General features: G+C 43.4%; 1 protein-coding gene and 1 long non-coding RNA gene across 5 annotated transcripts in view; one reads left to right on the forward strand and one right to left on the reverse strand.

Moving 5' to 3' along the window:
- RAD51C (RAD51 paralog C) overlaps positions 1-19195 on the forward strand; it is a 20169-nt gene continuing 974 nt past the window's right edge. The window contains exons 1-9 of one of the 4 annotated variants that reach the window (XM_019493340.2): positions 1-256; positions 1672-1930; positions 2181-2347; positions 3145-3278; positions 6570-6701; positions 8967-9033; positions 12398-12458; positions 13378-13416; positions 16111-16171. In XM_019493340.2, coding sequence (XP_019348885.2) covers positions 16-256; positions 1672-1930; positions 2181-2347; positions 3145-3278; positions 6570-6701; positions 8967-9033; positions 12398-12458; positions 13378-13381 — 1065 coding nt within the window. In that variant the 5' untranslated portion in view covers positions 1-15 and the 3' untranslated portion in view covers positions 13382-13416; positions 16111-16171. Of the gene's footprint in view, positions 257-1671; positions 1931-2180; positions 2348-3144; positions 3279-6569; positions 6702-8966; positions 9034-12397; positions 12459-13377; positions 13417-16110; positions 16172-19195 lie in introns of those variants that run through there. The other 3 variants (XM_006265627.4, XM_019493339.2, XM_059717016.1) reach the window with 3 other exon arrangements.
- The window catches only part of LOC132244716 (uncharacterized), a 21572-nt gene continuing 9751 nt past the window's right edge, over positions 7375-19195 (reverse strand). The window contains exon 3 of the long non-coding RNA XR_009456454.1: positions 7375-8120. This is a non-coding gene — a long non-coding RNA (uncharacterized LOC132244716). The remainder of the gene's footprint in view (positions 8121-19195) is intronic.

The following is a 19195-nucleotide window of genomic DNA, read 5'->3' on the forward strand; positions in this document are numbered from 1 at the left end:
CTTCCGGGCCTCCCCATGGACCGGCTGCGAAGGGAGAGGCACGTGCTCGGGGCGGGGCGCGCCCGGCCGGAGGAGGAGGTGGCACCGGGGCCCACGTGGGTGGCGCCGTGCAGGAAGCCGGGCTCGGGGGGCCGGGCCATGCAGCGGGACTTGGGCAGCCTGCCCCTGGCTCCCGCGCTGCGGGCGCGGCTCGTGGGCGCCGGGTTCAGCACCGCGCAGGAGCTGTTGGAGGTCGGGCCCTGCGAGCTCAGCAAAGGTACCGAGGAGGGAGCTCCCCTGCCGCGCTCCTCCTTCCCTCCCCAGGGCCCCTCTGCTTTCTACCGCCAGCCCTGCTTCCACCCTGCCTGGCTGGACTGGCGCAAAGCATTTCTGTGCCCTTTATAAATGCTGGGCAGCCTCTCTGAGAGTCCCAACTCTCCCCGGCCTCCAGCCGTCTGAAAAAGCAAATCTCTTTTTCACCCAGGGCTCAGCAAAAAGGGTGTGGGATCCTGCTTTTGCCAAGAAGGGGCACGGCATGGATGAAGAACTGTGGGAGGGTTTCCCTCTTCCACTTGCAACCAAGTACACCTGGAATCGGTTCAGGACTCTGGGTGGCCGGGCTGCTTCTCCAGACCCAGTACTGGAAGGGAAGTAGTTGCAATTCCCCAGCATTGTTTTCATTTAGATTTGAAATAGGTCTTAAGCCCTTGACATATTTTTTTGCAAACATTTAGTTGGTGTAATAATAGAGATCACCTCTACCACCAGTTCTGATTCCTTTTGCCTCTAGACTCATATCGCTACAGACTGGATACCTGAATACCTAGCTCTCTGTTATTTGGGTGTAGCCGCCTTGGTCTAAGGGCATAGGCAGACAAACTTTTTTCCATCCATTTGAGTTGGTCTAAGAAACAATATCAAATTTACCCAACCAACCTCCTCTGCCTCTGTCATTTGAAGCTTGACCGCTTGATGTCACTGTTCCCCTAATTTAAAATCACTTGATAACTGTAACCCTGCCTCCTCTAACAAGAACATTGAGTTATAGGTACATACAGTCGTACCTGATGTGAAAAGCAAATTATCCTCCTCATCCCATTCAGATGCGCAGTGCAGGTCAGTCCCGGCCTCCTCTTTGAAGATCAGTTATTGTAGGTACATGCTCCCAATCTTCAGACACAGCCTTGCTCTTCAAGTGGCTTCACTTGTATGATGTTGTTCATGGCACAACGAGCTTCTTCAAGGGACAGAAACTACCAGTCAGTTTCTTTCTGGCCACGAGATGAATCCGTATCTTCTGAATAAGATAATCCTGTTGCAACCAAATGAGAATAGATATTTAATAAAACTGGTGTGAAGTCATTAGGGAAAGAAATCTACGGCCTGATTTTCAGAGAGGCTGATAGCCTATTTCTGTTACTTCATTAGGATTTCTTGATCCTCGGTACTTCTGAAAAATGAGACCTGTCTTTTATTTCAAAGAGGTAAACAAACAGGCCAGAAGAGCTAATTTGCTTCCATCATTACTTTAAAAAAATAATAAAAATCACTGTGTGTGTGTGTGTGTGTGTGTGTGTTATAAGGGATAATTGAGGAATTTATAAGTCCAGAAAAGTTGTCTTCGCTATTTGTATTGTGACCTGTTGCTGGTTATGAAAAAAGAAAACATTCGCTCATGCTTTTGCCTTTCAGAAATTGGAATCTCTAACGAGGAGGCATTGGAAACGTTGCAGGTCATAAGGCAGGAATGTGATAGCGATGCCGCCAGGATGGGTGGTGACCCCACGTCTCTCCGGACGTGCACGGCACTGGAGCTCTTAGAACAAGAGCAAGCCCAGGGCTTTGTCGTCACCTTCTGTTCAGTGCTAGATGACATCCTGGGTGGTGGCGTGCAGCTGACCAAAATCACTGAGATCTGTGGTGCACCCGGCGTCGGGAAAACGCAGTTATGGTATTTTACTTTTAAATTATTTCTGTGCAACTAAGCGTCTAGTTGCCCTTTCGCCCCATCAGTAACTAGGGCCACCGTTCTTTATGCTTGTTGTCATGGCTGCAACCCCAGATTCTCAAGCTGCAAGAATACCCCTGTACTGATTGTATCTTCCACTCAATTTATCCCTCACCAGAATTGTCACTTTAGAGATAAGCTAGAAGGGCAGCCTTATAAACCCCGGTTGGTATCTTTCTGCTTTCTCTGACAGCATGCAGCTGGCAGTAGACGTGCAGATTCCTGAATGTTTTGGCGGGCTGGCTGGAGAAGCCGTTTACATTGATACAGAGGGGAGCTTTATGGTGGAGAGGGTGGCGGACATTGCAACTGCCTGCGTTCAGCATTGTCAACTTATTGCTGAAGCGCATCAGGAAGAAGGTATGTTACTGAGCCATGTTCCTTTCAGCACAGTCAGCTAAGGTCAGATAGAGCAAGAACCTCATAACCCTGTCCAGTACTTGAATGTGGATGCGCACCTTGATGAGGTTATTGGACCCCAGCCGTGTTTCCTGCCCAGAGCAGGGGGGCTAGACCCGATGATCTCATGAGGTCGCTTCCAACCCTAAACTTCTGTGAATATGTTAAAAAATTCTTCAGTGTAGCTGGGTTATATTTCACTGAAAAGGTTTGTTTTTCTCGCAGGTAGCTAAAAGGAGCAGTTGTCAATGCATCAGGTCCAGCAGCCTTGATATATTTAAGGAGCATTTTGAACAAAAGATGTATTTGTTTTGCACAGCTCTAAGCTGCGCCCCTCCCCCCCCAAATTTGATGAGCCATTACCTGCATATTAAGTATTCTGTGGCTATTTTGAACCAGTGTCGTGTTTGTTAGCTCACTTGAAAGTTAATTCATGGGCAAATCTGATATAGATATAGATAGATAGATAGATATTCATTCCGTTGACATTTTTGTACCCCTGCCCTCCACTGCAGGTTTTGGTGCATGTGTGTGGGCAAGTCCTGAGACAGCTTCTAGCACAATTTCTGAAGTCATTTTGCTGTCTGCTTTTAGGCCACAGGAAAAGGAAACTTGTGTCCATTCTTTTCAGCTTCGACCACTGAGTTCCTTTTTGTTTTACAAAGTCTCTATGTTGCTTTTGTTGCCCACAGAGGGGTTGGGGGATTGAAGAGTGTAACAATGTGCTAGTGCAAATTTCTTTCTTTTTTTTTCCCCAGACCATCATAAAGCCCTGGAGACTTTCTCCCTTGAAAGCATCCTGTCTCATATCTATTACTTCCGTTGCCATGACTACACTGAGCTGCTAGCGCAGATTTACCTCCTCCCAGACTTCCTTTCAGAGCATTCAAAGGTAGGTGTTACTGCAGACGTAGCTGAAGGTGCCGCACATATCCGAACACGTAAGGAAGACCTTGAGGGTTTGCTGACTGGCATAAGACCAGACCAGTCCCTCTTAACTTCCAACCCGATCGATCATCAGCTTGGGACTCATGATTTGGCAGATGTCAAACTTGTCACGATGTGCTTGTTTTCTTTTTCACCCCAATTTCTGCTTAGTCCTTCTCATAATGTATCGTCTCTGTCCTAATGCTAGGGCTCTTCAGCACTTCACCACAAAGACTACATTTTCTGGGAGCAACAGGCTAAGAATTGTCACAGGTGCTCCTGTCAAATGCCCCCCCCAGTCATGTTTGCACCTGGTCAGCATTTTGCAGTGGTGCCAGTGGATGTGATACCAGTTTCATCCAGAACTAAAAGTACTTGCAGGGGCTTTGCAATTTAAGGCTGATTTTCCTCTCAGTACTATCTCTATTGCTGCAAGCAACTGGAACTTGCAGCTTCATTCTTTGGTGGACAACTTGAAAAGCCAACTAAGTTCTCCATGAAACAGTATTGTAATGCAGTTTCCTTATCTCTTTGCCAGATTTTAGATTCTGTAGGACAGATCATTCCCTGGCAAACTGTACTGTTGATGTTTTGTGCCTTACTGTACTAGAGCACAAATGAACAGTGTTAATAAGACACTGTCTTGGATACAGGCTGTCTCTACTATTTCCATTTTCAGATGTTCTTGTAGTGATGAAGGAGCAGGTAGGAGTGTAGCATGTGCTCAGAGTGTACTCACCTCTGGTATTGCCCTCTCTGATAGGTACTAAAGGTGCCCTGTTGTGTTTGCCATTGTGATCTTAGCACAGTTGCAATGGGTTGCAGTTACGTCAGGCCATCTGTGCAGATTATCCATGCTTGTCCTTAAGCCTGATGCTCTGTGGTCCCCCTGGTGAGGAGCTCCCCATGTTAGCACTTTCTGTGCTAAAACTAGCCCAGTCCCTTAAATAGTCTTGTAGCTAAGGAGTAGAGGCAGGGACCCCAGAAAAGGTCCTGTCTTCATTTTGTGTAATGAATGACACAGTACCTTTTTCCAGGTAATTGTGGTGGGTGGCCGCAGTATGAAGTTACCTCTTATATCCCTCTTATACAACAAAAAAAGACCATGCCAATAAACCATTTCTGTGATGATAATAAAAGCAACTTATGTCTGATGTGGACTAGGCAACTGTTAGCAAGAGGACAGAGTCTTAAATTGTAACCAGAGAGATTTAGATCATGCGATAGGAAGACCTTTCTATCATGGGTAACCACTGAAACATCCCCTAGAGATTGTGGAGTGTCTGTTAAAAATTTTCAGTGCAGGTTCGGCAAACATTTGTCTGGGTTGGTTTAGATGTAGGTGAACATGCCTTGAGCAGAGGGCTGGAGTGGATGACATCATGAGATCACTTCCAGCCCTATTTTTCTGTGATTCTAAGTTATTAGTTATAATTTGGCTTGGCAGGATTCTATTTTTATTGATAGACACCGATAAATATTGATTTTGCTTGACACTCACAGACTGGCAGAAAAATATTTCCATCAGTAATCATCAACATTTACATAAAGGAGACTTAAAAAAATCCAGGATGGAGGTAAAGAAATCTGGAGTAGGGGGCACTGCATGTGCACACACACACACGCTTACACTCACACAAACAGCAGCTACTGCAGGAGCTGGGGGCTGTGCTAGGCAGGCTGTGCTGGGAGAGGGGTGGGAGGAGCAGAGGTTGTAGCAGTGGGGAACCAGGTGCTGCTGACCGCTTACTCTGCCCACATCCCAGCTGGGGCATGGGCCGAACTCCCATGGAGCCCAACCCAGCTTCTATGGGAGTTTGGCCCCTGCCCCAATCGCACAGGGGCCAGACCAGGCTTCACAGGAGTTTGGTCCCTGACCCAGCTGGGATCAGGGCAGAGCTGTGAGCCAGCAGCACCAGGTTCCTGGGCGCTACCAGTTCTGCTCCTCCAACCCCTGTATCCTGGAACAGCCTTACTGGTATAGCACTCTGCTTCTGTAGCAGCCACTCTGTATGTGCGCATGCATGTGCTAAATCGATTAAAAATAAAAAAAAACAGCCCTCAATTTCATACAACCCTGAAAATTTCAATCAGTAAAAATCAAAATAAATGCATAAAAACAAACAGTCAATTTTAGCTGTCAAAAAAAATTTGAATTCTGCCAAGCCTAGTTTTTATTTAGTCTTGAGTGCTTTAACCTAAGAAGCATGCTGATTTTGTGACAAGTGCAGTAGTAAAAAAAATCCATTACTTTACCATCTTGCTTGTTTAGCTCTTGTTCAGATAGATGCATATGCAGGGTCATAAAACTTGCCTTTCTAGCCCATTGGATCATGCTGTTAAACTGTTTTTGCCCATTTCTTTAAGGACAGGGTGAATATTAACACCAGAAGTGATGCATGAGGGGAACATGTGGAATGCTGTGAAAGAGGATCTCGGGAAAAGGGAGAGTGAAAACGAGTGTGCCAGATGTTAATTCTGCTTCTTTCAGCTCCATCTCACTTTTCAGCTTCCATTTCTTTCCTCTGAGTCCCTTTGCAGTTCTCTGGAGTGACATTTGCTGTAGGCTTGTATGTTCCAGCCCTAAAGCTATTTTCCAGTGATGAGTTAAATCCATAGTTTGAAAACAACAGGGTTTTCCACTGTCATTTTCAAGCTGTTGTCTTGCGCATTAATGCAAGAACTTGCAGATTCCCTTGATGCTGATGTTGTGGCAGCCAGCCATGCAAACAATATAGAAATACCAGGGTCGCCCTCCTATACTTGAAGAAATTTTGTCCATCACAAATGCTACCACAAATGGAGCTGAAATAAATCAAAATCCCAAGCTACTGTGGATGTGGTGCTTTGACGATGATGAGCCTGCAGCAGTGTAATACTCTAGTCAATGCTAATGAATACTGCAGAGGAAAGAGTTCAGCAAAGCAAACACCTCCAGGGGAGATAGACACCCAACTCCAAGTGCCTGGTGTTTCTGTAAATTTCTGCTAATATCCATGTTTCCAAGCTAGATTCCTGTTTAAAGTAGCTCACAGATACTGGGGCCTATTACAGAAAATCCTCAGGCCAGTTACCACTGTTGTTACAGCTTTTTTGGGTGGGGTGAACAAAATAATTGGAGGTAGATGAAAAGTACTAGCTCTGTTCAGCGTTTTGTTTCCCTCAGCTTCTGTTTTTCACGGCTGCTCTTGTCCAGCTTTCTTTTATCTATCTGGATACAAGCTTAACACCAGTTCTCTTTGCTCTTCGTGTGTAGGTCCGATTGGTAGCGGTTGATGGAATTGCATTCCCTTTTCGTCATGACTTTGAGGACCTCTCACTGCGAACAAGGCTTCTGAATGGCCTGGCTCAACAGCTGATCAGCATAGCAAATGATCATAAATTAGCTGTAAGTTTTGGGACAAGGTTAAGTCCAAGCAGATGCTATTCAGCAATACATTCCAAAGATTTCTTCTAACATCTTTGGCAACAGCTAAGCATATCCAAGTAAAGCTGCAGGCATGCAAGTCAAGCTTGTTGGGTGCCTGTCTGGTCAGCTGATAGGAAGAACATGAGCAGGATTTGGACAATAGATCTTTCTCTTGAGCTTTCCTTAAACAAGTTAAAATTAACTGAAAATTATCAGATTAATCTTTTTAGGTAACTGATCAAATATCCGTCTGTCGAAGCCCATATCAGCTCACACCCTCTTCCACCATGATCTTGGTTGGAAAATGCATTTTAAGTAGAGTAGCAGGTGCAGTGGAGCCTGCTTGAAGGGAAATGGAGTACAAGGGACTGCATTGGCCTTGGAGAGATGGAGGAGGTGCAAGAGAACCTGCCACATCTGCCAGGGTCGAGAGGGAATGCTTTCTCCTGCCTGTCCTTTCAGGCTATTGTGAAACACCATCTAACATGAAGTTCCTGTCACGCACGCACGCATGCACGCGCGCACACACACACACACACACACACACTTAATTCAGCCCATATGAAATGGCTTTTAGTCTCCAAAGATACCCAGAAAGAGAAAAAAGAGAACTCATTCAGCTACTTCCTCCCATACATACATGCACATTAAAATGAACTAGACTGTTCAGCAACCTGGACATAAATTGTACCCGGTTTAAAAAGGACCACCATTTACTGAATAACCACTTTATTTGCTATGGTTTAGCTCCTTGATTTGGCATCCATGGAAACCCGTAGCTTCCTGCCTGTAGATTGTTTCTGCACCATATACAACAATATGGAGGTCTGCAAATGTGCAGCCATCTAGCCAGCAGATGGCACTCGGAAGCTACAGCTGTTTGGAGGGGGTGTTTTTGAGACCTGCAGCACAGAGAGGCATTGTTCAGGAATTAAAGCTTATGCAATCTCAAAATGGTGCTTGTCCATGCAGCGTTTCCAGGTGACTTGCTTCTTTGTCTCCCAGAACTCTCTCACGCAATTGGCTTTTGTTTGTGTGGCTAAAAATAAGTCTCTCCCCTGTGTTTCCTCAAATAGCTATGGAAGGAAAAGTGCATAACTGTGCATGCTGCCAGCTTTACAAATTTGTGCCTGCCAGTAACAGCAATCCCAACGTGAACTACAAAGGGGTTTCCTTCATGTGTGGGCACCAAGGGATACAAGTACTGGGTGAAGACTAGTTTTGTACAGCCCTCTGTAGATTCGACCATGCTGGCCCATAAATTGGGTGTCCTGTGAACTTGTCATCAGATCGTTCCTTTTGTTTCATCCGAGTGATGCATGGATAGATTTTGGTTTTATTGAACAGTGGATCAGTTCCTCTCCAACAGCTGCTCCTTGGGAAATGATCTGTCATAACCTATAGGAAAGAGCTTTGTGAATTGACTACTCAAGCAGGAGTCCATACAGCAGGGATAACAAGCTTGACAAACCCTAGCATTCAGGGTAGGCACCATTTCAACAAAAGCAAAACAAACAAACATTACAATTAATATCTCCTAAATCACCAAAACTAGTGTTTCAAGTCAGCTATTACCTTGCTCCTTTTCATCTCACCCACCCCCAGTTCTACCAGGGATCTGACCTAGACTGTCTGTGAACCTCCTACAGAGGATTCTTGCTGTAAAAACACGCCCCCACTCTGTCTGTTCTCACGCATTCTGCTTTGTAGTGTACCCACTTGTGCATTTTTAGACTACAAGCTGCAGGGAATCTGCTCATCCCTGGGCACACGCACACTTTGTACAGCACCGGGATCATTATGACACGGTGGTGGAGTCTGCCTGTGTAGAGGTGCCAACACAAGTCCTGTGCACATGAATAATACAATATGTATTAGCTGCTGCTTGGCAGCCAGTGTAATAGAGATGACTGTATGGTGTTTGTGCATCTGGCGTAAGGAGAGGTTTCGCTTTAGAATTACAATCCTGGCAGAGGGAAAATCCTGCTCCCCGCCAGACTTGAAAACATTTTTTGTAGAGTTCAAACCCGCTGTGGATATCAGTGCAGTAAGGCTTCGCATTCTCTCATCACTCACTACAGCCCCTTTCCAGTTGGCAGAAATTTTGCCTGAGTAATGATTATAAGATCAGATCAGGAATACAGCAGTTCTTGAGAGAGGCTTTTTGGGAAACTGGCTTTTCCTTTCATACATGACTGTTTCCCTGTATTTTTCTTTTTGCCAACCCCTTTTTTTTCCCCTTAGGTAATTTTGACAAATCAAATGACAACAAGGATTGGACAGAGTCAGTCCACGTTGGTACCTGCTTTAGGTAGGTGGTTTAGCCAGCAAACTGGAAATTATATTAGCCTTTTGATGTTTGCTTTTTTTTCTGGTTTGTACTGTGAACAGAAAAACTGAAAATGTCTTCTGTAATTTGTGTAGCTGTGTAGGGAAATGCTGAGAGAGCAGCAGAGTGATCTGAACTTGGAACTTCTTAGTTACGGCTGTGGAGAGACGTGCAGTAAATTGTCATGTCAGGGTTTTCACCAAAGGCTTCAGTTGGCTGCTATCAAAACATGTTCTATACTCAGATATGGCAGCTCAGATTCTAGCCTAGAAAAGGATTTTCTACATCTTTACGGGTATTAAAACAGGAAGTGACTTGTTACATTTTTAGTTGCAGTTTGGAAACGTTGCTAGATGCTTTGGGTGGGGAAGGGGGGTCCTCCCTTTTTTAATTTCAAAAAGCATTCTACTAACCCTGAAATTAGACCTGTGAAGATTCCTTTACACGACTGAGGGCGATATTGTGAACTCATTGCTCTGTTAAATGGGTACAGTAATTAGTTTATAGAATCTGCAGCTTGCACATCACAGGGTATCCCACAAAGACCCTAAGCAATTGTGACCCCACCACACTTGAATTTTTTTCTCCTTTCGTTCCCTGCTTCCCATTTCCCCTCCTAAATATATTCAAGCACAATGGCAAAGCCGGTCATTGAAAATGTACAGCTAATGATTGATAGTGTCCAAAAGCGTTTCAGATTTGGTTCATGTGCTAGGACTATTTAATAACTTGTCCCTCACCACGTATAGTCATGAAGAGTCGGTGGGGGGAAAGGAGGGATTCTGTACAAGGCCGTCTGCTACAGGCTATCCATAAATAGGGTAAACAGATTGCTCTAGTCTCTCCTGGAAGCACTGTAATCTGTATGGGCCTTTCTGCTCTGCCTACAGGGCAGACGGGAGCAATTTGCTTGAACTGGCCAAATTAATCTTTACATGTCTTGTCTTGGTTTATGTTGTAACTTATTAGTTCATATTGTAATTGGAGGGGAAATGTTCTCTGCATACAGCTTCAGTTTCTGTGAACCAAGTAATGATTCCCTTGATTATGCTGGGAAGGGGGAAGTACAAAGGCAAAGATGTTCCCAATGTCTGTTCAGTCATTGAACCATTTGGCACAGATGTAAGATAAAATGAACAAATACAAGGCGTCTCCTTGGAGAATGCTGCATTTTGAACTGTACATGCAGATAAAGTCCTTGCTTTCAGTATTTGACCCTTTGTCATCTTTACCTCCTGCTCTCTGCTGGATTCATTATTATTGGCAGCTTTTCTGGCTACAAAGTGAATTAAAGTCAATAGAGTCTATCTTGTTTTAAATAGTCTGTATTTAAATGCTTCTTCGCTTACAGGGTCATAGAGACAGTGAAGAATGTGAAAGGATTCCATCCATATAGGTGATGGTCTCAAGCTGTTACAGTCTGTTTTGCACACAATTCTGGACAGCAGGATAATACCTATCCACTGTAGAGGACTTTGGTCTAAACTAGTTGTATGTAGCCATACATTTGTTAGCCAAACAGTCTTTTTTCTTGCTATGATCAAGGTTTGTTCCCAGCTGGTGAAATATTCAGGCTGAGAGATGCCCCACTCATCCAAGTTTAATTGTATGCAGCCATTTCTCCGAGGTTGAACATACCAAAGCAGTGCAGGGCTGTGTGCAACGTGATGTGTGCTCAATCCTGAACACCTAGCTATTTTTAGTGTTGTTAGGAGTATTATTAGGGTGATTTTAAGGTCTATTCTGGAAGGCAAGGGTTACTGCAACCGTCTCGTAACGAAGCTAGTGTATCTCTCCCCCGTGCTGTTAGTTGTAGCCAAAGGGACTATTAAATGATGGCTCAGTGGCAAATCCCTGAGCAAAGATGGCATTTGATTTATTTGCATTTCCAGACAGCTGGGTTTTCTTGCCAGCTGCTCTGTCAGTATTTGTCAGTTCCTTTGCCTCCCCCACCAAACATTTTTTCATTGATTTTTTTTTTTAGTGGGTCCAAGAAACAGGCTCTCTTAAGATTTCACAAGAGCATTAATCCCTAAACTCTTACTCAGCTTTCCAGTGGAAGGGAAGCCCTTAATTATGCCAAAACCCAGATGCTGCAAGGTATTAAGAGAAGAGCTTTATGGGAACAGGACAGCTTTCTCTACTGCTGAGAGCTAAGCTGGGTGTTCCTAGACATTTTTACTTGGTATATTTAGCAATTAGGTCAAATATTTATTTGCAACCAGTCTAAGTCAAAAGCCTCTCATTTTGCAACAACACTTTTTTTCTTGTAAGTGTTGTGCTTGGATACACTGTTACAACTGGGAATAAATTTCCATTTTAAAATTCATATTGTGATCTTTGGCTCTCAACCACCTCCAAAACAGCACCTTAAATCCCAGCTTAGTGTAAATACAATGGAGTGGAATCTGGCAAGATGCCTCAAGGGTCTAGGCGTACAAAGCTTTTTTTAATTTAAGGATCTTTCATCAGAGTTGTATTGCTTTTCTGGCTGTGTACAGTAATGAAGATGGAAGTGGGTGGGGTTGGTGGCATGTCGGAGACTGACAAATATACTGACCTGGAAGTTATAGAGTTGCTTGGAGATGAATAGGAGATGCTTGCTGCACTTAGCCAGATGAATGCTTTAACATCCTATCCATCTTGTGACTACAGAATGTCTCATGGGATAGGCTGAGGAAAAAATCTGGATAGAGCTGTTTTTAAATTAAATGATGTTGCTGCTTGTGGTCAGACGTGAAATGAAACATTGGAATTGCTTTGTGTGGCATGGTATAACTGCCCCAGTTTCTGAGCAGTCTGATCCTTGAACAGGTATCTCTCAAAATTTGCTTGTGGCCTGTCAGTACTTCGGTAATGATGAATTTTCCTTCTTGAGGCCCAGGCTCCTGGGGAAAGCTAGCAACATCTGCATGCTTGGAGACAAAAGCAGAGCCAGAGTATAGCAGCACCCTTGCACTTGGATGCAGGGATGCCCTCTATACTTTTCTCTGTAGAGATGGGAAAACTCTTATTATGTGAGCCATATTATTTTAATGCTGTTGCTACTGTCCATCTAGCTAAATATATATACACATTCTATGAATGTGAAAGCATCACTTCAAACTTATGCTTTGTTTAAAAAATCAGGGAAGGGAATAAATTCCTTGGCACTTCCATAAACTGATAAAGGGTTGTGAAGTCCTTCCAGATGTATTTCTGGGGGCACCAAGTTACATTTCTTTTGTTTGTATGTTTTATCATCTTAGAGGAGGACTGATTTTTTTTCTGGAAGTTAAATCCATTGATACTAGTGTGTTTAAAAGAAACAATAAAATAACTTTCCTTTTGCATGTATGTCCCCCAGGGGAAAGCTGGGGACATGCTGCTACCATCCGTTTAATCTTGCACTGGGACAACAATCAGAGGTAAGTGAAAATACAGGTCAGCACACGGTATTTAGAAAGGGCTCCTGTTAGCTGAGATTCGGGTGCAAGTACACATGTACTGTGGAGTACATTAACTCTGTATTAAAAGTGGGGCAGATACATGTCAAGCAGCCTTATACTGGTGTAAGTCATTCTACTCTGAGATAAAGATACCCCTCAAAAAGTGAAGAGTAACTGGGCACATCTACACATGCGATTAATGCTGCTAAATAAACTCTGGTGCCGGAGTTTATTGCTCCGGGGTGTGCCGTGTTTGCACATGTGCCTGGGACTGCAGCATGTTGAGCTGGGATGCAGCAGCCCTGGCTAGTAGGGGGCCCCAGGGGTCAGTCTGCCAGCCCAGGGCTGCTCCAACCCAGCTCAGCATGTGGAGGGGCTGACTGGGGCACAAGGGCGCTTCATTGAGGGGCTAGCTAGCTGGCAGCCCCATATCCATTTGCTCTTGTGCCCCAGGCAAGCCTGTGAGCATCTACACGTGCATTGTGGCAGAGTAAATAACTCCACCATATGATGCTACTTGTATCCTACAGTGGGAGTTAATTAGTTTGCTCTGTCCCAATAGCACTGAACATATAGACGGTGACATTGTACTGTGGAACAAATTAGCTCCACAGTAAACACCTTGTATAGATGTGCCCACTCCTTTAATTGTTTCTATCTCAAGAGTAGCTCATTGTAAACTGTCTGCCTGCTACCTGGCTGCTACAGAACCAGGCTCTGTAATAACACCTTCTGCAGGTAGCTAGCTTGGGAGAGCTGGTCATGTGTCCACTCTTTATTACAGAATAAAATTCAGGGCAAATAGCTCTATAGTAACCATGTTATATACCCATAACCTCTATTTCAAGTTGACTTCAGACTTGACTTTGATTCCATGTCTTGCCCTATCTCTGGACAGGTAGGGCAAGACATCCCTATGCTGCAGTTCAGCCCTTAGGTAAGCTGATCGTCTGGATCACAGACTCTTTCCTTCATTGTGGTCAGCATGTCACAGCCTCACAGCAGCTTTTCAGACACAAGGAATTTGGAGACTGTTGGATGACAAAAAGAAAACAAAAAAAACAGTACTTTTGGCTGTCTTCACCCATGGGCCTCAGAGCTCAACAAATCAGTTTTACTCTCCCCACTTTGCAGGTAGGGGAAAAACAAACCTTTTTGTGTTTTAGTGAAACCATAGGCAAGTGGCTAAGCACCTGATACAAAGACTGTAGAGATCAATGAAGACTTTCCTCTTGTGTAGTGACTTGTGTGATGATAGAACCCAGATAATCTGACCCTTAGTCCCTTCTGTTGGACATTTCTGCTCCCTAATCCAGGACTTCCCTAACAAAAATTGGACGGACCCCTAAAAACACTAAATGATGAGTGCCAAGCTTAGTGGAGGAGGTGGGGATGGAGGGAAGCAATCCCCCTTGAAACAGTTTTCTTTCTTCCTCCTTCTGTCACAGTGGGTCTGTGTAGGGGAACCTTCTAGGCTCCATGGAGCAAGGCTGAACAGTTTCAGCTTATTTGCTAAACCTGACTTTGTTTTGGAGGCTCCCACTTTTTTTCCCTCCCTTGCTTCTCTGCTTTGTTCTTATCTGAGTGAGGCAGGCAGAGCATCTGTAGCAGGTTCCTTGCTTAGGAGTTATTTTAGAAAAGCTGTTACAAAGAGGAAAGTGGCATCAACATGTGGATTGTAGAAAAAAAATAAGTTAATTTGTAAATGCACACAGCAAATAAAGTGAGGACCTTCTTCCTTCAAGACCATGCTGGAAAGGCTGAAGCGTAATTAGCAAAGAGAAAAAGCAAAAGGGGTAAATTTGCATAAAACAGCATTCCTCCTTGACTTTGTGGAACAAGACCTGCAAAGCTAGAGTAGGTCTGAATGCAGTAGACTATTTTAGATGGAACGTTAAAGTCCAACAAGACGAAATATCCTGATTCTCCCTTATATATGAATGGCCTAACTACAACCAATGATCCATGCAGGCTTTGCTATATCACTGTTTATATAGGCTATTACTGAGGAGCTCATGTGACTGTTTGAGAGTCCGCCTGCCTTGTTCATTATGCTTTGGCTAAACATGATACCTACCTCTCTCTTTCCCCTCCTCCAGGCCTGGAAATTTGTCAGTGCTTAATTACAAAGGGCCTGGTTGCTGCGAGAACAGACCCGGTTGAGTCAGAGGCACGCAGCAAAACTCCAGCCGAGTGCCTATAAAAGCATGGCTTCTGCTGCTTGAGATTGAGGCTATTCTGTAAAGTACAACCCACCACTTAAATGTTCTAAGGAATTCCCTATGTAGCTCATATGAAGTAGCAATCTTCCTCGGGCTGTAATTACGTGCTCTCTAATAGAATGGCACCTCAGGGAGAAAAACACCCCTAAAAATAATTAACAGGATCCTTGGCAGGGTATCTCAGTGCAGAAAGTGACAGATTGTTCAAGGCAGAACGTTTGCCCTGTCAGTTTCTCAGGGAAAGGTGTGAATATGGAGGTGTGTGCATGGAGCCTGGCAGCAGCCCTGGGGTGGTTGGGAGAGGGGGAAATTGTGATGTTTAGCTGTTTTCTGGTTATTGATTTGTATTACAGTAGCACCTAGAGGCCCCCCATGCCAGGCACTTTACAGACCTGTCAGAGAGCCACTGCTTCAGACCTTAGCATTCAAATAGAGAAGACTGACAAATAGGTAGAAAAGATACAGGGGAGGCGATTTGCCCAAGGATACCTCTCAGGTCAGTGGCAGGGCCAGAAATAGAGTGCAGGTCTCCTGTGCCCTAATCACTATATACTAAATACATCCCTAATCACTATACTACATTCACAGACCTGAGAAATATGAGGGATGCCTCTCTAATTGCTCCTTCAGAGCTGTATTTTCTCTACTGGCTGGAAACCTGTAACCATCACTCAAAGGATCAACAAAAAAATCTGTTGCTTAATGGACTAGAGCAGAGTTGTACTCCAAATGCCTTTTTGAAGTGAAGTATGTGATGATTATTTGAGTGGGAGGCAAGATCTGTGCTCCAAAGAGTTTGCAGTCTAAACAGACACCGGGCAGAATAAGGCTGAGGGAAGGAGAAGAAAGGGTACCTTGTATGTATCATAGTTTTCACAAGTTTGGAAGAAGTTAGTGCCCTGTGGGTAGGGTTGGAGTGATGTTATAACTGATGGTCCATGAGAATTCTTCTAGTTATTGTACATCACTGGGCAGACTTCTAAGGTGTAGCTGGATTTGAAAGCTGTTTAGACCCAGCAGCATCCGCTGAGCACAAGAAGGGCTTCTGAATGGTCTGGGAAGTCTGGGCACTTCACCTAGATGCTGAAAAGGGATCAGCTGGATGCTGTCCTATTTTGAAAATCTGGCCCTAGAGTTCACCTTATACTTGGGCAACATTTTTGTTTATGCTTCAAGAAAGGCATCTTTTAATCCATTACTCCATTACAAAGTGCAGAGTTAATCCCAACCATACTATGGGGAAATAAGAAAAAAAAATAATTTAATTGTAGATGTTAACATTACCCATTGACTGAACTATGTAAGAATCTCACTGGTGACCTAGGCTATAACTGTGTCCTTTGGAAGCTTGGTAAATGTACTGTGCTAAAGGTTTAATAGTGTTAATGAGACCTGTTTTGTTTCATCAGGTTGGCAACGTTATACAAATCGCCGAGTCAGAAGGAGTCAACGGTACCATACTGCATTACCGTTAGTATTGAATTTGTGGGAGGACTTTGGAGGCAGGAGGAGAGATTTAGCCAGAAGAAGCGTTCACAGATGTGTTTTTAGCTCCAAGGAGGCCAGTTTGGTCTTCTGGAAAGTTGTGTTTGGAACCCAATAACAGAAATAGTTAGTCATACCAGTATAAAATTACATATTAGGAACATAGGACTGGAAGACACTTTTCTGCATCTTAAAACTAGTTAGGTTTTTTGACCTTAACTACTCTCTTCTTGGGACACTGTTCCAGAACCTCACTCCTTTGATTGTTAAAACTTTCCAGCCTAAATATATTCATAGTAACTCTATATCCATTTGCTCCTGTGTCAATGTTGTCCTTTAGCTTTTACTAATTCTGTCCTTTCTGATGCTTACTTCTGAGCCCAGTGTCTTGATAAAATGCAGTTATCCTGCTTCTCAGCCTTTATTAGGTTAAACAGGTCAGCCTTCTTAGTTTCCTCCTGGTTCATTTTCCTGATCATATGATTAGCCCTTCACTGCTCTAGTTTAAATTCATCTTTCTTGACCGTGGATGACCAGAACTGTAAATGGTATTCTAGAAGAGGTCTCACCAGTCTCCTGTATAATGGCATTCAGGTTTCTCTCCATCTTCTGGAAATACTTTCTTTAATCTATCCCAAGGTCAGATTTACCATTTTCACAGCTTACTCACATGGGTGGCTCACAGTCTTCCTGTTCCTCTGTTGTTTTCAGCTTTTAGCAGAAATTTTTAGTTTCAGCCCCTATGTGAACACTGCAGTATTCCTTTTTGTGAAGATGGGCGCTGCACATTGTGGAGCACAAGTGATTTATGTGTCAATACTAGGCATTATTACCTAAGTTCTCTTTGGATAAAAGCCATTCTCAACTCATCGCTTCAAGTGTCACTTATGCAGTTACATGTAATAACTGTTTGCCATGTGTGCTCATGGAAACATGTTGCCATAGCATTTCTTGCGGATTTTATGCTGCCCATAATATCTGAGGTTTTCAGACTCCTGAACAGAAATCCAAGATTTTTGTTCAGGTCTTAATGTACAAACCTTGGTAGAAGAAATGTGTACAATATACACTTTAGTCCTACAGAAGGTTCTAATTACTTTTTTCTTCCAGTTTGATTTTGTAACATTCCTCCATACAATCTCAAAATACAGGTTTGAATACACTCTAATCAGAGATTAGTTGCAGTTTTAAATTACCCAAGTGTTAAGCCTTAGTCCTGTTTCAATGCAGACTTCAGAGACTGGATACATTCTATGAGTGATAAATACAGAATACGCAGTTATTTCTTCCATGAAAATCAGATTTGACAGTAGCTGTCCAATGCGACCATTCCTTATTATCGCCTTAGTAGTCAGACGGGCACTTGTAAATATCCATTCAGTGCTGCAAAATATGATCCAACATATCTTTACCCAGGAATAAAAAATCTGGTCTTGGGCCCAGATCTTCAGAAGTTCTTAGGTGCTGTATGCCCACTGATTTCTAGAGGAGTTAGAAACCTAAATATCTTTGAGGATCTGTCTCTTCCATGTTTTACATGGGATTTAGTAACCAAGACTCTTTGCTCTTTTGACAGGACTCCCCTTTGGCACACTGGCAAGTCGGTTTACATCTCTACCTCTGTAGTTTTCTTACCTGTGAAATGGGGATAAAATGACTTAACTGTCTTACAGAGGTTTTGTGGATTCATTACATAATATTTAACATGTAAAGCACAGTAAGTGCTAAATACTGTGAATTTCAGTGTAATGGATAAATAGATTATAATGTTCCCTCAACCTTCCCAGTTTTTATCAATTTGTAGTTCAACAGTGGGAGATGGCAATACAAAACTTGTCATTTTTTGCAGCTAGTTTAAATTCTGTAAACATAGAAGCCGTATGCATCTGAGACCTGAGCAACATTCAACTGATTTATAATACCTCTCTGTTGATTTTTTTTTTTTATACTTTGCTATAGAACAGGGATGGATTAAAGAGTGATCACTTCGGTGATCACTGGCCATTCTGATTTTTGAGTGTCCAAGCAACCTTTTGAAGGCTGAGTCCCTTTTGCCCGTTAATGGGGACTGAAAAGTATGAGGTCAAAAGACAGTGAAGCAAAAAATCCATATGGAACTGCATACTTTTATCTCAATACTGCTTACACAACTACCAGAATTCCTAGTGTGTTGGATTAAGTGGATTCTTGGCTACAGATCCACTTTTGTGCCAAAGGGAAATAAATGGCAGAGATTAGATGCAAGCAGCAGTGAAATAGTAAATTTTAAGATTCCCCATTATACAATTTAGAATAATACTTGAGCTGCTTAAAATAGCAGAAGGGCTGTATAAGTTCTGTCCTTGTGGCATCTCTTGCTGTTTGTTCCTTTTTTTAAAAACTCAAAATAGTAGACCACATGAGGTGAGACTTTTAGAAATAGATTAGAAATACAGCAATTGGAGGTCAGTCAAAGCATGTTTACTGGTTTCATTTCATCTTGGATTGGTCTTGCACATCGGATTTACTGGCATCTCACAGAGTCACACACTTGATAGTAATTCCTGCTTTTTCACACTGCATCAACTGGAAATGTCAGCTCTTCTGAAATACTGTCGTCCCCCCCCCAGTCTCTGCTTGAGCATTCAGGGTCCCCACAAGGAGTTTTTCTTCTGATTAGCCCCTTTCTCTTTTTGAGGCCCTTGCATTGTAGCTACAATCCTTCCATGAGATTCCTTTTGTGAACTGTCAACACTGCTCCTTCATTCTCCAGAGAGGTCAATATGAGATGCTCCCAGCACAACATGAGTAGTTAGGAGGCACAAAGACAGAACAAAAGTGAGGGCCGTCACTTCACAAGGCATAAGATGCCATTTTTCCAGATGCCTGCATCGTAATTATACCTTGATAGGTACAAACTTAACAAGCACAAATTCTGAACCATGAGCAGATGCCATGGTGCTGATGCCAAACAATCGCATCCTTTTCAGCTCTCTACTTTGTGCCTGTGTCTAGCTTAGGTCACTTCTA

Source organism: Alligator mississippiensis, chromosome 14 (genome assembly GCF_030867095.1).
Source record: "Alligator mississippiensis isolate rAllMis1 chromosome 14, rAllMis1, whole genome shotgun sequence".
NCBI classification, from domain to species: domain Eukaryota; kingdom Metazoa; phylum Chordata; order Crocodylia; family Alligatoridae; genus Alligator; species Alligator mississippiensis.